The sequence below is a fragment of the Teleopsis dalmanni genome, chromosome 1, assembly GCF_002237135.1.
Source record: "Teleopsis dalmanni isolate 2A chromosome 1, ASM223713v2, whole genome shotgun sequence".
NCBI lineage: Eukaryota > Metazoa > Arthropoda > Insecta > Diptera > Diopsidae > Teleopsis > Teleopsis dalmanni.
Window position 1 is genome coordinate 56,864,291 of NC_051846.1, and position 19,886 is coordinate 56,884,176.

The 19,886-nt window shown below is 27.8% G+C and overlaps 3 protein-coding genes across 5 annotated transcripts; 2 read left to right on the forward strand and 1 right to left on the reverse strand.

The window, feature by feature from the left end:
* The first annotated feature begins 683 nt into the window (after window positions 1-683).
* LOC119665647 (lon protease homolog, mitochondrial) lies at window positions 684-5,385 on the forward strand. Of its 2 annotated transcripts, none has more exons than XM_038074875.1 (11): window positions 684-1,171; window positions 1,228-1,486; window positions 1,657-2,161; window positions 2,227-2,356; window positions 3,087-3,391; window positions 3,455-3,684; window positions 3,743-3,935; window positions 4,003-4,366; window positions 4,432-4,787; window positions 4,847-5,036; window positions 5,120-5,385. In XM_038074875.1, exons 1-11 carry the CDS (start codon window positions 842-844, stop codon window positions 5,270-5,272), a joined length of 3,015 nt encoding a protein of 1,004 aa, XP_037930803.1. In that variant the 5' UTR covers window positions 684-841; the 3' UTR covers window positions 5,273-5,385. The 2 variants fall into 2 exon arrangements, with proteins under 2 accessions (XP_037930803.1, XP_037930809.1); XM_038074881.1 differs by having other exon boundaries at window positions 1,711-2,161.
* Window positions 5,385-8,298, reverse strand: LOC119665656 (venom protease). Its single transcript, XM_038074885.1, has 5 exons — window positions 8,266-8,298; window positions 7,995-8,155; window positions 7,795-7,931; window positions 7,145-7,730; window positions 5,385-5,718 (listed from the first exon to the last, which is right to left on the reverse strand). The coding sequence occupies exons 2-5, from the start codon at window positions 8,121-8,123 to the stop codon at window positions 5,446-5,448; spliced, it is 1,125 nt and encodes a 374-aa protein (XP_037930813.1). The 5' UTR covers window positions 8,124-8,155; window positions 8,266-8,298; the 3' UTR covers window positions 5,385-5,445.
* A 4,609-nt stretch (window positions 8,299-12,907) lies between these two features.
* LOC119672917 lies at window positions 12,908-18,183 on the forward strand. 2 transcript variants are annotated; one of them, XM_038084083.1, is made up of 7 exons: window positions 13,924-14,033; window positions 14,090-14,214; window positions 15,925-15,996; window positions 16,053-16,268; window positions 16,334-16,693; window positions 16,769-16,928; window positions 16,986-18,183. In XM_038084083.1, the coding sequence occupies exons 1-7, from the start codon at window positions 13,967-13,969 to the stop codon at window positions 17,459-17,461; spliced, it is 1,476 nt and encodes a 491-aa protein (XP_037940011.1). In that variant the 5' UTR covers window positions 13,924-13,966; the 3' UTR covers window positions 17,462-18,183. The 2 variants fall into 2 exon arrangements, with proteins under 2 accessions (XP_037940012.1, XP_037940011.1); XM_038084084.1 differs by lacking the exons at window positions 13,924-14,033; window positions 14,090-14,214 and adding an exon at window positions 12,908-12,942.
* Window positions 18,184-19,886: the final 1,703 nt, after the last annotated feature.

The following is a 19,886-nucleotide window of genomic DNA, read 5'->3' on the forward strand; positions in this document are numbered from 1 at the left end:
TTTTGTATCGTTTATTTGCGCGGCATTGGCGTTCTCACCAGACTTTACACAAATCTGTTCAATGAAAATCTGTGTAAAGAGCGTTTGTACTTTATTTGTCTTTTACTTGAGTTTTACTACGAGTACCAAGTGGAACAGGCATACCATTTGACAGATTGCAACAGTAATGCTAATACCTCGCTAAGCGCCTATAGTAAGCAACTTGTTGTTTTTTGCCACACTTAAAAGCTGCTAATAGCACCTATTATTCATATATGTATAATCTTGCAATTATCACATTCGAATACGTGTTGTGGTTTTTGGTGAGTAAAACCATTATCATATAGGTAATTACTTTATGATGCCCTTAGTTTCACCTTGTAAATTTGTACTTCGCTGAAATTTATAAATTAATTTGTATATATCTTAAAATTTGAGATTAAGGACGTATGCGAGTTAGGCTAAGTTGATGCTAAACCAAATGAGAGATTATTTGGGATTTTTTGCACTGCACACATTTAGTCATTTATCAACACGTATACAATATCTGCACAACTTAGAATTTTCCTCATTTAGAACGCAACTTAGCCTAACTCGCACACGTCCTAAATAAGTTAACAATCGCATTAGCATAGATAAAGTAAAATTTGTTGTGTCGTGTAAAATAAAAAAATTTGAAAATAAAATTTAAATTTAAAATTTTGAACATACGGCAACATTAAAAGTGGAATGTGTATGTCAAAGTAAATTTAACTTTCGCGCTGTCATCTCGAATTTATAAAACATATGAGATAAGACGTAACTTCAAAAAGTGTGTGTAGAATATTTCGTGTCGTTCAATTAAAAGTTTTATATTATAAAAATGTTAACACGTCTCTTGCGCCATCGTGGCGTAGTCCGTAAGTTTTCAACTCTTACTCCGTATGAGAGTTATGCTGCCCGCCAGGTTTTAATAAATAAAACAAAAGTGATACCAAATCGTTTCGCCGGCGCAGCAGCACAAATTTACGCTAGAAACTATGCCTCTAAAAAAGACGATGATGATGAAATAACCGTGCACGAGGTCGAAGAATATCAACCTAAAGACCCACAGTTACCCGCAACAGTAGCAGTACCAGATGTTTGGCCACATTTGCCAATTTTATTAACTAGACGTAATCCTGTGTTTCCAAGATTTATGAAAATTATGGAAGTATGTTATGAAACATAATGTAAATGTATATAAATAAATATTTCCTAATTTTTAAGGTCACGCATCCAATGCTAGTTGATTTAATACGCCGTAAGGTCAAACTAAGCCAACCCTACGTTGGTGTATTTTTAAAAAAGGATAGTGAAAACGAAAGTGAAACAATTAATAAACTGGACGATGTCTACAGCGTTGGTACCTTTGCACAAATTCAAGAAATTCAGGACTTAGGTGATAAAATACGTATGGTTGTAGTCGCGCATAGACGTATAAAAATTACTGGCCAACTAATTGAAGATTTTCCCACTCCTAAACCAAGTAAGTTATGCAGTATACTTATAAAAATAGAATGAACAGAGCACATTAGAGCACATGATAAACTTATTTTAAAAAAGTACAAAACATTAATTTCAAAACAAATATATTGTGTTTCTATTGCTCTTTTCAATAAAAACAAATTGTATTTGAATCGTCATAATCTTTGTCAGAGAAAATGACGACATTGAAATTTCCAATCTTTAATATAAACTTGAACATCCCAGCTGAAGACAAAACGTCTGAAATTGAAAAACGAAAGGCAGGACGTAAAAGTAGACTCAGTCGAGCACGAAATGAAAAAGGTGATGCCGCTAAAGCTAGTGATTCAAAAACAGATCCAACTACTACAACGTCCAAAACTGAAACTACTAAACCTCCGACTGCTGCTACTACACCGCCAGCACCAACTAAGCCACCAGCACCAACAACGCCTCCTGCACAACCCTCAGCACCAGAACAGAAGACAACATCGACTTCGGCTGCTGATAAGAAAAAAGATGAAAGTTCTGCAGCTGGTGCACAGAAACCAGTGGCACAACCTGTGCCACCTGTACTAATGGTTGAAGTTGTTAATGTTACTCATGACGCGTACAAACCCACAGAAGAAGTAAAGGCTTTAACTCAAGAAATTATTAAAACGATTCGGGATATTATAACTATGAATCCACTTTATAGGTAAGTATTTCTTAATATATAAATAGTATATTATATATATATATATATATATAATTATCATTTAGAGAAAGTTTGCAACAAATGCTACATCAAAATCAACGAGTTGTTGATAACCCAGTGTATTTATGTGATTTAGGAGCATCATTATCTGCTGGTGAACCAGAGGAGCTACAGTTAATAATGGAAGAAATGGATGTAAGTAACTGATTTTTTTAATTATTTTAAATATTCTGTCAGAGATTGTATAAGGTATAAATCTTATTATTAATGGGTCCAACCTCGCAATTTAATTAGTTGGATTTTAATTGAGATTTTGATATAGGTGCATGCTATACAGTTGCATATAGATTCTATACAGTTTCTGTCGAAGGTTTTAAGTAAATATTACCAATTTTAAACATATATTTTAAATATCTGTTATCTTGTTGCTGTCGAGTAATTGACAACAGTAAGAGTTTACTTTTTGACGGATTTGCCAAAATTCAAATATAATTTTTTAATCTCTGAGTTCTCATAAGGTAACACAATGGACCAATAGGTTTAAGTGGGTTATAAGGAACGCTGGTATAATTTAACCTATTATTATTATTAAATAATAGACTATGAATGCACCCCGACCTAAAAGATTTATTGTGCACCTAGGGGCCCAACTAAAACAATTCTAGACTATTTATAACTCTCGTAATTGCTGTGGTCTTAATTTTACATATTAGATTTGGAACTAAGATCCCGTTTCCAAGGTAGTCAAGTCAACGTCTTGCCGCCGCTTTGCAGTTGCATAGAATATATTCTTGACAGCCGCATGCCTGTTTGTATTCAAATAGACTTAGCCTAACCTAAGCTTCTATTGCATAACACCTCTAAAATATGATATCAATATTTGAAAATAATTACTACATATTAAAACATAAATCTGTCATTTTAGATTCCTAAAAGATTGATGCTAGCCTTGGGTCTTCTGAAAAAGGAATTAGAATTATCTAAATTGCAAATTAAAATTGGCCGTGAAGTAGAGGAAAAGGTAAAACAACAGCATCGTAAATATATTTTACAAGAACAACTTAAAGTTATAAAAAAAGAGCTTGGAATTGAAAAAGATGATAAAGATGCAATCGGTGAAAAATATCGTGAGAAATTGAAAGACAAAAAAATTCCAGAAAATGTTATGAGTGTAATCGAAGAAGAATTAACTAAGCTAAATTTCCTAGAAAGTCACAGTTCTGAGTTTAAGTAAATTATTTTACTTCATATAAAATAATATTCCTTAACCATTCACATTAAATATTTGATTAGTGTAACGCGTAATTATTTGGATTGGTTAACATCACTGCCTTGGGGTGTCACAAGTGTAGAGAATTTAAGCCTGGATGAAGCTTCAAAGATACTTGATGCCGATCATTATGGTATGGAAGACATTAAAAAACGCATATTGGAATTTATTGCTGTAAGTCATTTGAAAGGTGGTACACAAGGTAAAATATTATGCTTCCATGGGCCTCCCGGTGTTGGTAAAACTAGTATAGGTAAGAAAAGAAAAGTATTGGAAATAAAAGCAAAACTTATTTATACATTTGTTTGTAGCGCGTTCAATTGCACGTGCTCTTAATAGGGAATATTTCCGATTTAGTGTTGGAGGTATGACCGATGTAGCTGAAATCAAAGGACATAGACGAACATATGTTGGTGCTATGCCTGGTAAACTGATTCAATGTCTGAAAAAAACCAAAACCGAAAATCCTTTAGTGCTTATTGATGAAGTGGATAAAATTGGAAAGTAAGCAAAAGATTTAAATATCACTTTTCTATATAATTTGTATTAACTAATATTGTTATTACCTAAGAGGTTATCAAGGTGACCCAAGTTCTGCTTTATTAGAACTTCTTGATCCAGAACAGAACGCTAATTTCTTAGATCACTATTTGGATGTACCGGTTGACTTATCGCATGTTCTTTTTATTTGCACTGCCAATATAACAGAAACAATACCAGAACCGTTGCGTGATCGTATGGAATTAATTGAGATGTCAGGTTATGTAGCAGAAGAGAAACTAGCTATAGCACGTCAATATTTAATACCACAAGCTATGCTCAATTGCGGTCTAAATGAAACACAAGTATCTATAAGTGATGATGCGCTAACTACACTGATAAAAAGTTATTGTCGCGAATCAGGTGTCAGGAATTTACAAAAACACATTGAAAAGGTACAAAGTCTATTACATTAAATATGTGTACAAATTATATATAGTAAAACATTAATATTTTACAGGTAGTTCGCAAAATTGCTTATAAAATTGTTAAAAAAGAAAGTACAGAATTTAAAGTTGATAGTGAAAATTTAACTACATTCCTTGGTAAACATATATTCTCATCCGAGCGTATGTATAAAGAAACCCCGCCAGGCGTTGTAATGGGTTTAGCTTGGACGGCAATGGGTGGATCATCACTTTTCATTGAAACTGCCAAACGAAAAACAATTCCTTTGTTAAAAGATGAACAAGCGGGTACGATACACCTGACAGGTAACTTGGGTGAAGTTATGAAGGAATCTGCACAAATCGCGTTAACTGTAGCCCGCAACTTCTTACGTGAGAAAAACGATACTAACAATTTTCTAGAAAATAGGTATAATGCATTAAATAAATTACCGAATTTTTTTTAGTTTTTTATATATATACTTATAGTCATATTCACTTACACGTACCTGAAGGTGCTACCCCTAAAGATGGGCCTAGTGCCGGCGTTACTATTGTTACTGCCCTTATGTCGTTAGCTTCAAATCAACCTGTACGCCAAAATATTGCAATGACTGGTGAGGTTTCATTAAAAGGCAAAGTATTACCAGTTGGTGGAATCAAGGAAAAAACTATTGCTGTAAGAATATTTGTATTTGTTATATACATATATAACGAAAATGGTTAACGAAATAATAATTGTAAATTATTTTTTTATTTTAGGCCAAACGTAGTGGTGTCACATGTATTATACTTCCTGAAGAAAATAAGAAAGACTACGCTGAACTACCATCATTCATTACAGACGGAATGGAAGTGCATTTTGCTGCCACATATGAAGATGTTTATAAAATCGCCTTCACAGAACTTAAATAAAAAATATTTAACGATAAATTAATGCAAAGCATTAGTATAAAAAACTCATTTTTAAATAATAAGTAAAGGTTAATTGTTTATATTTCTAGTTACAATTTTTTTGTAAGCCTAAACAATAGTAAAAAATAAAAACAAAAGATAAACATACTTAAAAAATATTCTTATATATAGTTTCAAATATCAGAGTTCTCAATAATCCATTGCAAATGCTTATCAACACGTGTATAAATTCCTGGTCTATTCGCTTCACCGCAACGAACACCCCACGATACAATACCAATAGTTACCCAACGATTATTGGATAGTTGCACCAACAATGGTCCACCGCTATCACCTTGACACGAATCTTGTCCACCTGCTGGTAAACCCGCGCAAAGTACCGTGTCTGGTATGCGTTCTATCATTGCACTTTTGCACTCTCCATGTTTCCAAATAGGCAGCAATACCTTAAATTTTTAAATTTTTTACATGTTTTCTTAAATGTGTTGAAAATAGGCTATACACATAGTGTTTCTTAATAAAATGGCTTAAATTTGTGAGGTGATTTTTTGGTCCAAAAATTGTATAGGATGGAGTTCTGTTTTCGAAATACAGATTATCGAAAAGAAGTCCATCTACAAAACTATTTAGTTAAGAAACCCTTAGCATCTCTATAATAGTTATCCAAAAACCATAAGTCAGTTGTATACTAACATTCAATTCATTAAATTATATTTGCTGCCTAATATGTCTGTACTCAAATAGATTTAGATATTTTTGTAGTTTTAAGGTAATTTTGTTTTTGAATGTTAATTATTTTCAGGGAAATCAAGATTGAATTTATCTCAGGATTGTTGTAAAAACTTTTTTTGTTCATTTTTCGTGTATGAATACAATATTATCTTGCAAAGATTTTTGGTGTATATTGGTTCTATCGCTCACCGGTTCTCGTCAATTGGCTATTAAAATAAGTATCCTACTTTATTTTTATATATTTTTCAAAGCGTAAGAGTATTAATCAATAAATTTGCAAGTAAAAGAAAATCTTCAGGTAATTAAAAAAGACGGTTATTGAAAATTAGTGAGTGTTTTTGATTGATTATAAATTTGTTTATCATCATACCATTTATCATGATATAACAATTTAGTATTGTTATACCAAAAGGGAAAAAATGTTCCGCAAAAATGAAAATTTTGAAAAAAAGTGGACTCCATCCCATGCGACCTTTAATACCAAAGACTTGTATTATATTTTATATAAATATGTTAAATTTATCAATTATATCACTGTTTTTAAATATTAATATTATATTTTAATAGTTAGTTATTGTTAGTTGTTGTTAATTAATTAATATAGTTAATTATTGTCACATTATTATTAGTTAATATCATATTATTAATTTTAATAGTATTTATGTTATTTTTTTTTATTATTTATTTTCAGTTATTAATATGTATCGTAATTTTGATTTTTTATGCAAATTTTTTTATGTTTATTATAAAGTTTTTTTATATTACTTAATAAATCTTATCTCAATATATGTGTATATTATTATTTTAAATTTATGTTAAATAATATTTTTTTTTTTTAAATCTTGCATTTAAAAAGTTTTTATTTTCAATTTAATTATTTATACATATATTTTTTCATTTTGAATATTATTTTTTTTTATTTTATATATTATTTTCTATAAATATTAAAATTTAGTTGCATACTTTTGTTATTTATGTATTAATTAGATTTTTTATAAATGCCATGTTTTTGCAATTAAAATTTTATAAATATAATTATTTAAAACACGTTATTTAAAATAACTATATTTTATTATTTAATTTTATGATAGAATTTTTCATTATTTAAATTTATTTGTTTTTATTTTTAGGTATTCTTACCTCCATTAAAATATCTGAATACGGTCCACCAAAAGTTTGTGTACCCCAACCTGTTACAACGCCAACGCGATTTTCCCAATTTTCACCAATGGGTGGCATACAAACTGGCCAAATATATGTATTAAATAGTGATGGACGATCCAAACGTATTAATCCAATGTCATGTTCATATGTCAGTGGATCGTAGTCAATATGTGTAACCATACTACCAATACGAAAATCACGTGCGCGTGTTTCATTTATGATTTGTGTATTGTATTCACCTAAACGTACAAATAACTCTTCCTTTTTAAGTTTATGTAGACAATGCGCAGCTGTTAACACATGACGATCAGTTATCAAAACTCCACCACACCAAACGTACGGTAATCCTGGTCGTAGTACTGCAGCCATCCATGGCCATTCATCCGGTTCTGCTGGTCGGCCACCAGTTACACGTGGAAATTGTCTTGTTGTTATGCCACAACCACGTCGATCAGGACGATTTACAATACGTGGTTCTTTCAAGCTACTATCATCAACATTATTAACAATTTGTGGACCTAAGCGAGATAGTGTTCGCTCCGGGCAACAAATACCGATTGTACTATTGACAAATTGGGATTAAATTAAATATAAAATAAAATCTTTACCAACATTTATTCACTTACCTGCCTTCTATAACGCACAAATGTGAAACCAATTTCCAAACATCATCCTTGAGCTCAGGCATGCGACAATATATAATATGTCTGCAGCTGCCAGACTCGCCTTGCGGGGTACGACAAGCACCATATGCTTTATTTGGCTAAATATATAATATTTATTCAGACAATTAGCAATAATAATATTATATTATATGTTCATCCACCTGTAACAAATCTCCGCCTGACCCCATAGTTACTTGACGCTTTTGTAATCTGTGTTTTAGCATCGGAACTTCGCTGGTATTGTTTTGCAAATTTGCATGCCAGTTGTCATTTTCATGCACACCCCACATAAACTCATCATTATCGGATAAATCAAGTAAGTCTATTTTTAATTTATAATTTATTAACAAAAATTACAATTTACTTAAAACCCCATATCGTTCTTTTATTATGATGAATAACAAGTTTGATTTAAATGTTGGTTATACTCACCAATGTAATCTTTAATTATTTCATTCGAACAATTTAATATGAAACTGAAAGTTAATAACCACAGTAATTTTATTCTAAACATTTTTAAATTTATATTAAATGTAGATAGTTTTTGTCATATATACACGCAACTGCTCTGCGCTAGTGCTTTATTCGAGTGCTTAAGATACAATTATGATATTTTTGAAGCAATTGTTTTTGTCATTAGGATTATTTTAAAATTGTATTTTATCAAAGCTTGTTTCCGTTTATTCACTTTATACAACTAAAAATTATTTTAAAAAATATAAAAAAATATTACAAAAAATATTAGTTCAAGTACTTAAAAAAGGAAGCACAAATCTTTGACTTATATAATATAACTATAATCGTTTTACGGAAATATTTTTTAATATATTAATCTTATTAATATTATTAATACCGCATCAAAACAAAGGCAATCTGTAAACAAACTCTAAATCTGTTTTAACTAACATCTTTTGAAGACCGAAAGGCTAAACTGGAAAACTAGAATGCTTATAAATAAGCAAGTCATCAGGCCATCTATGCAATATAGTTGTGTAGCTTTTAGATCTTGATCTTGATATACACCCCTGTTCGGATTGCATATATCTAGATTAAACATACGTAGTCGGCACAGCTGTATATGATCTATACTAATTCATTTGTTTTATCTATTAACTATAGAGAGAATTAATTTATAACTAACTTTATATTAATAAAAATTAGTTAGTGATTGCATTTTTTTGGACCAAAGCCGTAAAATCAGAAAAGCAATTAAGCGAGTTGAAATTAATATGCTTTTCAATTTTATATTAACTATTTTCAAAATGAAAAAAAAAGTTATGTATAGAAGATTGTCATAAGCCATACCAACTTATGGTAGGTGACACAATAACGGGTTTTATAATAAAATAAAACGGCTTATAACCAGAATGCTTAAGAAATTCAGGAATCGCGCTAAAGAAAAAATTGGATCGATAGGATTAAAAAGACATTGTGGGTACATAATTTGATTGAAGAAAGATTGTTCCACAGATCTAGGACTTCAATGTAAGAAGAAGATTATTAGTAATCTTAGTAATCTATTTTTGCAAAAAAAAAATTTCGATATATTTCATATATTTTTTTCACATTTTAACACTGTGTACTGCACATATATACATTTTTTCATTTTATTAAGCGATAAGTATCTGTTTATATTCTGTTCGACTGTATGAAGAGTTAAAAGTATTATGCATTAAAAATTTCATCATAACATATTTTCTCTTTTTATTTCAATCTACATTTATTACAGAAAGATTTTTCTGCTGCTTTTATAGTATAGCATACATGGAGAGATAATAAATCTTACTCATTGCATTAAATAAAGTCTTAGTTCACGTCTGGCAATAATTTTTAAAGAACAACCAATGAATTTATCATTAAACACATTTTGTTTATATAATCCTTAGCAATTATTTAGATTCACTTCTTGTTTAATGAATATGATTATATATAATATAATCTTAAAACTATTTAACAAACACTACTCTCTTATATTTCACGTATTAAAAAATTAATTAATCGATTTATACTATAGCACTCAAAAACTTTTATTTTTTTTTATTACGCTTTTTGTAATTTCAAGTTAAAAATATATAAAATATTTATATTAATGTCAACATTTTTATAAACTTTTTTAATTCGTGACTCCTGGTTTTATACAACAACATTTGTTGTGGTCACAATTCAAACTGAGATATGAAATTATTATTCTTAACTAAGTTTATGCCGGTTCCAATGACATTACGAAGTTATCATCTTGAACAGATCGCTAACAACTACATAGCTTATTTGTATTTTCATCACTCATTGAATATTTTTCTGCCTTCATTATTTTAGAGAACCACAGTAAAAACATCTTTTAAACGACAATTTATATATTACACACTACTATTAAATGTGACTTTTTTTACCACCGGAATTATAAGGATTTTACTGTTAATACACAGTTTTTTAAGCCGGTATTATTTTAAATTTTATTTTAGAAAAAAAAACATGTAACAGTATATTTTTAATGCATATGTAATTAACTGAGTGAGGATGATAAAAGGCACTATAACCGCATAATATTAAAATATGTAGTGTTGGAGTGAAGGTCGAAAAATGAAAGTTTGGAATGCAACAAAACAATATCTTGTTTAAAATTTTAAGTAAAACCATATATGGGTACTCTGCTCTATAAATATACGAATTTAGATTACATATAAAACATTGCTTATATTTAATTGTACACAATATATGTATATAAGTACATATATCTGCTTTATATGATATGAGCTTAGTAATAGTTAATAATGTATAATATTATTCGTATTAGATCGATTGTACCGCTCTTCACTTTAAATATAGTACATTATTTTATCTTAATGTACATTTTTTATTTCATTAATTTTTTTTACAATTCATACCACATACGTGATGTGAATTGATTAAAAACAAATGTTTTTTAAAATTGCAATTCAGTAAAAAATTATCATAAAGTATATTAACATACCATATAAATAGTATTTGATATCAAAATTCCCTGTGACTAGTTAAAAAATGTCTATAGTAAATTAAGCTACACAATTTACATATGTACAAATATATGGATTCATACACGTAAGTACTTTAAATAAATTTTATTAGAATTAATTATCCTGTTAAATTACCTACCTATAGTCATTTTTTATATCATTTTTTATATCATGTTTATTTTATTTTTTTAAGCTTCAATTAATTTAATAATCAAACAAAATAAAATATAAATTATAAAAAATTATTATTTTAAATTCATATGTTTTTCATTGAATTCAAATATATTAAATTACATTATACAGCTTTAGTGTTTGAATATGATCTAAAATCATGGAATCTATGGTTTGTATCTCGTGCTTCTATCGTCTTTCTGAAAGCGTAAGATACCGTCCTTTATAAAATCATATAAATTACATATAGTACATTATCTAATATTACTTATATCACAAATACTATACAAATACAATTTTAATAGACAATCAATGCTTTGTACATGATTCTACATATAGAGCATCCTCAGACCACTTGTGCAACAATATTAAGTTTAGTTTCTGATAATCATAGGATTCTATTCTATAATATTATGGCCAATTACAGAAATTGGTAAATAAAGTCCAAATCAACAATTTAATCATAAAAATCATTTAATTATATGGTAGATATCAATGAGTATCAATGAGCCTACTTTTCTAAAATCAATAAAATACAGACTTCAAATGAAATTAATTCAAGCAAATAACTGGTACCCTTCAAAATGTATGTAACTACACTACTTTAAAATCTTCATAGGTACAGCTATTGCACGTATAAATTGTAAAATGTATAAAGAATGAAAATATGCTCTTAGTCTTGGTTCCATAAATTCAAGATTATTGAAAAATTTATTAATAAATTTTATTTAAGAAATTAATTTCTTAACTCATACTTTTCTGCTTAACCTGCTAATCGCATTAGATATAATTTTTTAGTGTTTATAAAAAAATTATACATTTTAAAATAATATACTAAAAATGATATAATAATTTATTAGCAGGCTAATCAGTCCTTTAAATAAATATAAAAAAAAGTATAATTTATTGTTTATATTTCAAAACAATTTTTATTTTATTAAAAATTTCGATATCTTCGATAGTCATCTTCAGCGAAACTAACAATATATACAATGTTCAATGTTATAGCGGAAAATTACAAAGAAAAATCTTACATTACTAAAAATGTAAAATACTGCTTTAATAAAAATGTTCATAGAGTATAACTTTAACGAACTTTGCCAATCTGTGTTTTTTCACTAATATTTGATCCTTCTCACTTCTAATATTTTGTCAATGTGTATAATACCTACCAAATTGAAATGCCTAAAGTTCTACTATTTTAAAAATTGTTCTAGCAGTTTTTTATTTATGTAAATTGAGAAGTCTCTAAATGTGTTTCCGTCTCGAATTATTATATAAGATTTTTAATATAGTGGGATAATCTAAACTGAAAACATAATAAAGATTCCATTATGCCGATAATGGTTGCAGTTTTAATAAAAATAAGGACTAGAAATTCCTGAGAATCAAAAATTGGTTTTCGTTTCAATGTTTGTTAAAAAAAAACTTAAATATTAAAAGCAATTTTTGAAAAAATTAATAAGTCATATTTATAAAATGTGGACTTTAAACATAGAATTACTATCGGTCATTTCTGTTAATAAATATATTACCAGTAAATTTATTTTTTCTCACATATGTATGTATGTAGTATATGGCATAATATCTTTTTCATTATAATCCAATAATATATGTTTATCTCACGTCTCATTCTAATAGTTTTTGTTCGAGAACGCAAATTTAACAAAAAGAATAAAAAATAAGAAAAGTGAAGAAAGTAATAATAAAGTAAAATATAGCACAAATTAGAATTATTATAGTGCCTGTTTATGGGAACACATTTAATATCAATCAAATATTCATAGGGATATTAGAAAATTTTAAACATTTTCTTATAAACAAACGTGATGCAGACATTTTTCCCATAAGAAGTATTAACGTTTTTATAAACATTTCAATTCTAGTATAATAAAACACAGGCGTACTATTGCGTTTTTGTTGAAAAATTGAAATAAAGTATTACGTCAGCACATAGATTTACTATAATTATGTTTGTATATAAGATATATTTAACCAATAAGCTATTTATATAATTTTCTCTGGGTTGAATATTATAATTTCGACAAATATACTTTAGAAATAATTCATTTTAGTTTAAAAACTTTTTTAACATCTGTTACCTTTACCATAAAATTAGTTATTAATATAATATATATTAATTTATATAAATTTATTTATTAAGTAATTAATACAATTATTCTACAGCCAATTTATGATTTCGTTCTAATATAAACACAAGTCAATTTGTTAATAAAACTTCCATAGCAAAACTCCAGAAAAATGTGCGAACATAACAGTGAAGTACGGCTTTGGGTCAGTTGGTTAAGATGCACTGACTCTGAGCTTCAAATTTGGCAGAACACGATACTTGCAGTCTCAAAAAAGAATTATTTACGAGATTTACAAGAATGATTCCCAAGACGGCTGATGATGGGTATTTGGCAATACTCAAAACAGTATTTGGCAATACTCAAAACAGTATTTGGCAATACTCAAAACAGCCAAAGATTCAATTAATTAAAATAATGTGAAAAATAATTGTTGTTGTTGTAGTTCAATACTGTTCGAAAAACCTCTTTAATTTAATATTAATATATTTAAATATATTAATATATTAAATTGTTATAAAAATATTAATAATATATATATATATAATAAAGTAATAAATGAAAACTACACCCAAATTCAACATATAAATAACATTCTGGTAAATAAATTTTAAAATTTAAAATGAACGCATTAAAATAAAATGTTAAAATCTTTGCGTTGCAATGTGCGCCATACAAAAACAAATACACGAAGCAATGTGAAGCAATAAAAAGAAAAATTGTTGTGCTCTCTGTTTTGTTTACTGCTGTTTTTCTCTGTGTGAGCGGCGAATAAGAGCAACAATGAAATCGACCAAAGAAGAACGACGTTAGTTGTACATCGAGTGTTGTCGAATGCGTTATTTTATGTGCTTAAAACGATATTTAAAGTGTTAATAAATGGATTTAAAAGAAATAATTTTAAACGAGTTTAAATTAGGAGAAGATGCTCTAAATAGAATAATTGGTAATAAATATTTATAAATACCTACAAATTTTACAATAACCACATTTTCTTTTTAGCCTTCGGATTGGAAGCTGATGATTTACAATTTTTAACAGAAGATGACATAAGGGAACTTTTTCCATTAAACATGCTTCGTTCTAGAGTACGTTTTCGTGCGAAAATAAATGATTGGAAGGAAAAAGTAAGAAATTTTAAACAAATTAGTTTGTACAACAAGTTTTACTGTGTGTTTAGCAAAAATTTAATTAAAATTTGAATGCACGTATGTGTATATACATACATTTATTAACTAATCATTACGAAATTAAAGAAAACATGTAGACCCAACTCGACCATATAATAATGTATTGAAAGAAATATAACACAAAAGAAAAACCGAAAACGTTGTTATGAACATGTAGTAAAAACAAAATTACAAAATTAATTTGTAAACAAACGTAACCCGAAGAAAATCCGCTGACAAGTTAGACCAACAGAATTTAGTTGCGACCGAACCATTATCAACAACGAACATGCCATTTTAAGTATGAATAGTATTCATACTAATTTCATAATAATCTTTATTTTAGTTTTGTTGCTGATAATAACATAATATATGTAAAGTAACTAAACAAAAAAAAGTTGTGTTTAAACAAATTTGTGTTTTAACACTGTCAATTCGTACTTCTATAAATAATGGAAAGTATCAGCCGCACGCTACTTTAGGATAAACTTAACTTGTGTAAATTATTCCAGCTCTATATTGAAGCTCTGTTCCCAAATACATTATGTGTAAAATTTCATTGATCTGATTTTGCAATTTAGAAATAAACTTTAAATATACATAATAGATACATCCTAATTTATAATAATAATAGCTTATAGCTAAACTTCTTCAAAATTTATTAGCATAAAAATTTTTGCTATATTGACCTATCCATAAAATAATCAATTTTTTACACTTTATAATAAAAATAGAAAAAATAAAGTCCTTTTTTCGGAAAGTAGTGAGCTACAACAACAATAAATAAAAGAAAAAAAATATTCATTATTGCTATTATTATTATTATTATTAGAAAATATCGCTTGATCACTTCGTTCTATAGAAATCCGAATGGAAAATGTACCCATTTTCTACAAATGCAAAGCCTTAGTAGATTAAATGGGCAGACATTTTGCTCTGCTTTTTACAAAAACTGTAGAGGACACAGGCGGTAACCTCTTTTCCCCAAGGTTAATTAAGTGGGGGCAATTAGGAAAGAAGTGCTTAATTTAAGTTCAGATCTATTTAAAATATAAAATAAGTTATTTGCAATGACTAAAGTATAGGGCAAGTTTAGTTAAATCATTGTTTTTCGATATCCACAACTTACCCATAACTTATTCTTTAAAATTTGTAAACGTTGAAACATTGCAATGTTTAAATATATGTCTCTTAGCTTTCATGTTGTTTAATTTTTCTCTTATAAATGATTTCATTAAGGATGTAAAATGAAGAGGTTTTTCAATACAGTAAGTGTTTCCAGTTCAAATATCCTAATTTTTTGAATTGATTTTTCTACTTTTATTTGCTTATTTTTATTATTTAAGGGCTATTATCTTAAACTTTTAAAATAAAGAACTGTTTATTTAGTTTTTGTATTTATATTTATTTATTTAGTCATTTTCTGTATGAAGTTGCTAACGTTTCAAAGTTTTTTATTTTTATCTGGATGGATTTAGATTAATTGAACAATTAATCTTTCAATCCTAAAATTAAGGTTATTTATTGTGGATTAATGTATTAAATTATATTCTAGATGTGTTGTTTTGTAGCAGTAGCAGTTAACTCATATTGATGTTATTGGTATCCTCTTCTATCTATGTTTTTTGAATGTATGACTCTTCTTAATTTCTTTTAAATTTATTTTAGTTATCTTCAGATACTTCGTTTGATGCTGAAAATTTAACGGAATCTAGTCAAAACTCACAACCATCGCTAAAGGTAAGAAACATACACTTTTACTTCATTTATACTTGTTAATGACTTTAATTATTAAGTCTTTACTGCAAATTATGCAAGAATCATCGAATGGCAGAAGGATTCTCCAATACTATGAAGAAAATTCAAATCTTAGCAATAAAGAAAGAGAAGGAATAATTGAAATTATTTTAGATGAGTACTGCATTTACCAGAAACGTAAACTTAAACCAGAAGATATGAAAACATTAGCAGACGAAATAATTCAATTGTTTCCATGTGAAAAGAAAAACTATGTAAGTTCAAATTAATTACAAAAATTTAATATTAATAATTCATTTGTGCAATTTTTATATAATAGGACTATTACTACATTCCTCGTCAACGAAAGAAAAGTCCCAGCGGGAAGTTGTTTTCAAAATATTTTAACATTCGAACAAAACTACGTAAATTAAGCGAAAGTCATAAAGCAGCTTTTGAAAACGATGAATCTATGGAAATGGATCAGGTTGTGGTTAAAACTGAAGCTGTCGAATATATGGATATAAGTGTCAACCTTTCTTTAAAAAATGATTTATCAAAAGACACCATTTCCTGGGACGAAGTACTAGATAAATGGCGGCAAACTTTTACTTTACGACAAAGTGATCTTACAACATTTACATATGTTGAATTTTTATCTCAATGGCCTAAGCTGAAAGATGAAAGAGCTCCGCAATTGGTCAGTCTATTAATTTATTAATTACGTAGATTGATTGATTGATTGTATTATTTTAATTGCCTTTTATGTGTATAGATCAACATCGATTTTGGATTTTTATTTCCAAAAAAACAAAATTTATTAAAAACTAAATGGAGTGACTTCAAGAATAGAGTACGCTTGTATTATGAAACAAACATTCGTAATAGCAAATCTAGGGATCTCTTCGTTTTGTCCAAAATTACAAAAAAATTAGGTAAAGTTTTAATTTTCAGTTAATAAAAACAGATAAACCAAAATTCTATTTTTTTAGATTGCGAAGACTATATCTTAACTTTACTACTAAACTCAGTTCTTTTACCAACTGCAGTTTTTAAGAATGGTGAAGGGAATAAATCAAAAAAGGTATCAATTGAGGATGCAAATGAAGGCTTAGTAATGGAATTACTTTCAATCAACGATTGCCATAAAAAAATTGAAGAACTAAATAGCAAATATTATGAAACAAATTCAGGAATTCAACCATACTTAATAGTGGAAGGAAATCCTTCAGAAGGCTTGAAATCTTTTTACATTTACTTAAGTGGAACTATATACAAATTTAATTCCTTCTTGGATAGTTTGGATATTTGTTTTAAATTGTACCATGTTCTGAATTTGAAATACCCTAAAGTATGTGAGATCCCTTGGACACTGATTCAGAAATACTTATTTGAAATTGACACTGCTAATGATTTGAAAAATGCAAATTTGAGTGTAATGTTAACGTATTTGCAAAGTGAAAATTAAGTCATCAAAAATAATTGTTTAAAAAGAACACAGGTAATAGTTAAAAAAAAATGAAAAAAAAATTATTAATCTTTAGTGCTAGAGTTCATGTATACAAATTTTCAATTGGCAAAATTAATCAAGTGTACCAAGTATCAAAAATACATGTACCAAAATCAATCCTTAAAAATTACTCACCCATATTTAGAAGTTTTAATTGTTTTACTCTCTAACTATTTATGCATTACAAAACGAAAAAGTTACGAAAAAGACGACTATTTTAAGAAGTAACGGTCCATGTATACATATGACTGATATTAGGTCGTAAATGGTAGATTATTTTTTTTTCAATTATTTTTCTACATTTTTTTAATTTTATGTTTTTTGATTTTTGTCTGCATGATATGCTCTGTATGTTTCCCATGCTACAAAACTTCAAAATAAAAATTATTTTTAACCATTCAACGAGATTAGAAGTTAGTATATACTAATTGTTTTCCTATTTTTTTTAAGGATTGTTTTCAAATTATATTCAGTGTTAGACACTGCATATGGCTTAGTAATTTAACATAGTACCGTTGTTTTGCATCAGTTCTGTACTGTAATGGAAATCAGTCTACAAGATACGTATCGTTTTTTTTTTAAAACTCTTAGTTCTTTGATACAATTATTTAAACTTATTACCTTACTTTAAATAACATTACATATCGCGATTGTGTACGAGTGCAATTTATATTACATACAACATAACTTATTTATAACTTGTATTCCAAAAACACATATAATAAATAATTCTAATATAATTTAAATTCCTTCGTAAGTTCAGTTTTATTAATAGGTTATAAATTAAGTTATTTTACATTTAATTAATTAATTGATGTACATACATTTTTCTAAATTTTAGTAGAAACGTGAGTTTTCAAAACAAATATAATATTTTGGGCTCAATAAAAAAATAAAATACATAGTATCCAATAAAAAGCATTGCTACATATTAAATAAATTGTATTTTATTATAACATATAATTAATAACTTTCTGTATTAAGTCACATAAAAATTCAGTTATAGGACTAGCAAAATTTATTATTAGGTTATTTGGAGGTCCCGATCGTACAAAAACCATTATATTATAATATTCAGTATTAAAAAAGTATTATTTATATTTATTATTAATATATTTATTATTAGTTTTACTTTATACAGATATCATTTAAATTAGTAGTGTGTTTGAAAGCAATAAACCTTACCAATGATTTCAATAATTGTTGTCTGTGCTGATGAACTTCGAAAACTTTTTTTAAAATTCGATATTAAAAGAGTTAGTTCTAGTTTTCAAGTCCTTTTTAATTCATCTAGTTTTTTTATTCTCAGGGTACTTTCTCATATTTAGCCACATGAACGAATTCATACACATTTACAAAAAGGTTACTTTATTTTACGTATGTTAAATAACTGGGTCGTCTTTTTAACTACGAAGTTATACCTTTCCTTCGTTAGCAACAGCTAAGGTTGTTAGCAGGTTATCTGATGATTCATTATAAACCGCGCTACCATTTCGAAAGAATGTTATTTCTATCTAGAATGAATAAAATTTATAGTCATATTATTTGATTGTTCGGTCGAATGCTTGAATCGAAATCTGATATTAGGAATTGCTTAGCGAGAAACATTCGGAAATTCATTGGAAAGACTGAATGTCTTTTATACATTTAAGGTCAACTGTTTACAGAAAGCAGCTACAATGAAGGTAGTGGATCGCCGTACTTTAAAACTAAAGCAATTTATTTGTTATTTATATTTATTTGTTTATTTTTAATTTTTTTATTTGACTCATGACCTATAAATTTGTGCAAGTCCTTCTTTGTCCTTTTTATAGTGAGTCTTTGATTGTCCGGAATATAAATTATGTGCCGCATTTGAGTCTTTATTGATGATCTGAACTTCTTCAATATTTAGAGTATAATGCTCTCCGCTGGTGTTAGCACCACCAATTCTCTTTCTTAATTTATTTTTTGGAATTTTATATATAATGTCGTATATCGATGCTGAATGAATTTCTCATGCTGAATAAACGTCTATTCAAATTTTGATCTGTATTCCGAATTATATGATGAGGGTGTTGAGAATTAAAATTAATATATCGTCCAGTGGAAATTGTTTTTTGATACCAATTTATTTTGAGTTGGTTGTTGTGTCTAATAATGTACTTTTACCAATTTCTCGTCTTTTCTGAATAATATGTATCTATATAGGTTACTGTATTTAGTATTTATTAATATTAGTAGGTATCTAGTGTACTATCTATGGTGTCAATTTTTATTACAGCAAATATATTGTCTATAATCTAGGCTTTAGAGCTGCTTCGTTCATAATTTTGTTTAAGATATTCTCTATAAAAAATCTGCAAAAACGGCTGAGATCAGAAATCTCATGACATCCCTTTTG

Excerpts from the sequence above, each read along its gene's own strand:
- LOC119665647 (XM_038074875.1), top strand. The coding sequence starts at position 842 with ATGTTAACACGTCTCTTGCGCCATCGTGGCGTAGTCCGTAAGTTTTCA. Across the intron at positions 1,172-1,227 it reads GATTTATGAAAATTATGGAA|GTCACGCATCCAATGCTAGT; the intron begins GTATGTTATGAA and ends CTAATTTTTAAG. Across the intron at positions 1,487-1,656 it reads TTTTCCCACTCCTAAACCAA|AGAAAATGACGACATTGAAA; the intron begins GTAAGTTATGCA and ends AATCTTTGTCAG.
- LOC119672917 (XM_038084083.1), top strand. The coding sequence starts at position 13,967 with ATGGATTTAAAAGAAATAATTTTAAACGAGTTTAAATTAGGAGAAGAT. Across the intron at positions 14,034-14,089 it reads TGCTCTAAATAGAATAATTG|CCTTCGGATTGGAAGCTGAT; the intron begins GTAATAAATATT and ends TTTTCTTTTTAG. Across the intron at positions 14,215-15,924 it reads TAAATGATTGGAAGGAAAAA|TTATCTTCAGATACTTCGTT; the intron begins GTAAGAAATTTT and ends AATTTATTTTAG.
- LOC119665656 (XM_038074885.1), bottom strand. The coding sequence starts at position 8,123 with ATGTGGGGTGTGCATGAAAATGACAACTGGCATGCAAATTTGCAAAAC. Across the intron at positions 7,932-7,994 it reads CAGGCGGAGATTTGTTACAG|CCAAATAAAGCATATGGTGC; the intron begins GTGGATGAACAT and ends TTATATATTTAG. Across the intron at positions 5,719-7,144 it reads ATTCAGATATTTTAATGGAG|GTATTGCTGCCTATTTGGAA; the intron begins GTAAGAATACCT and ends TAAAAATTTAAG.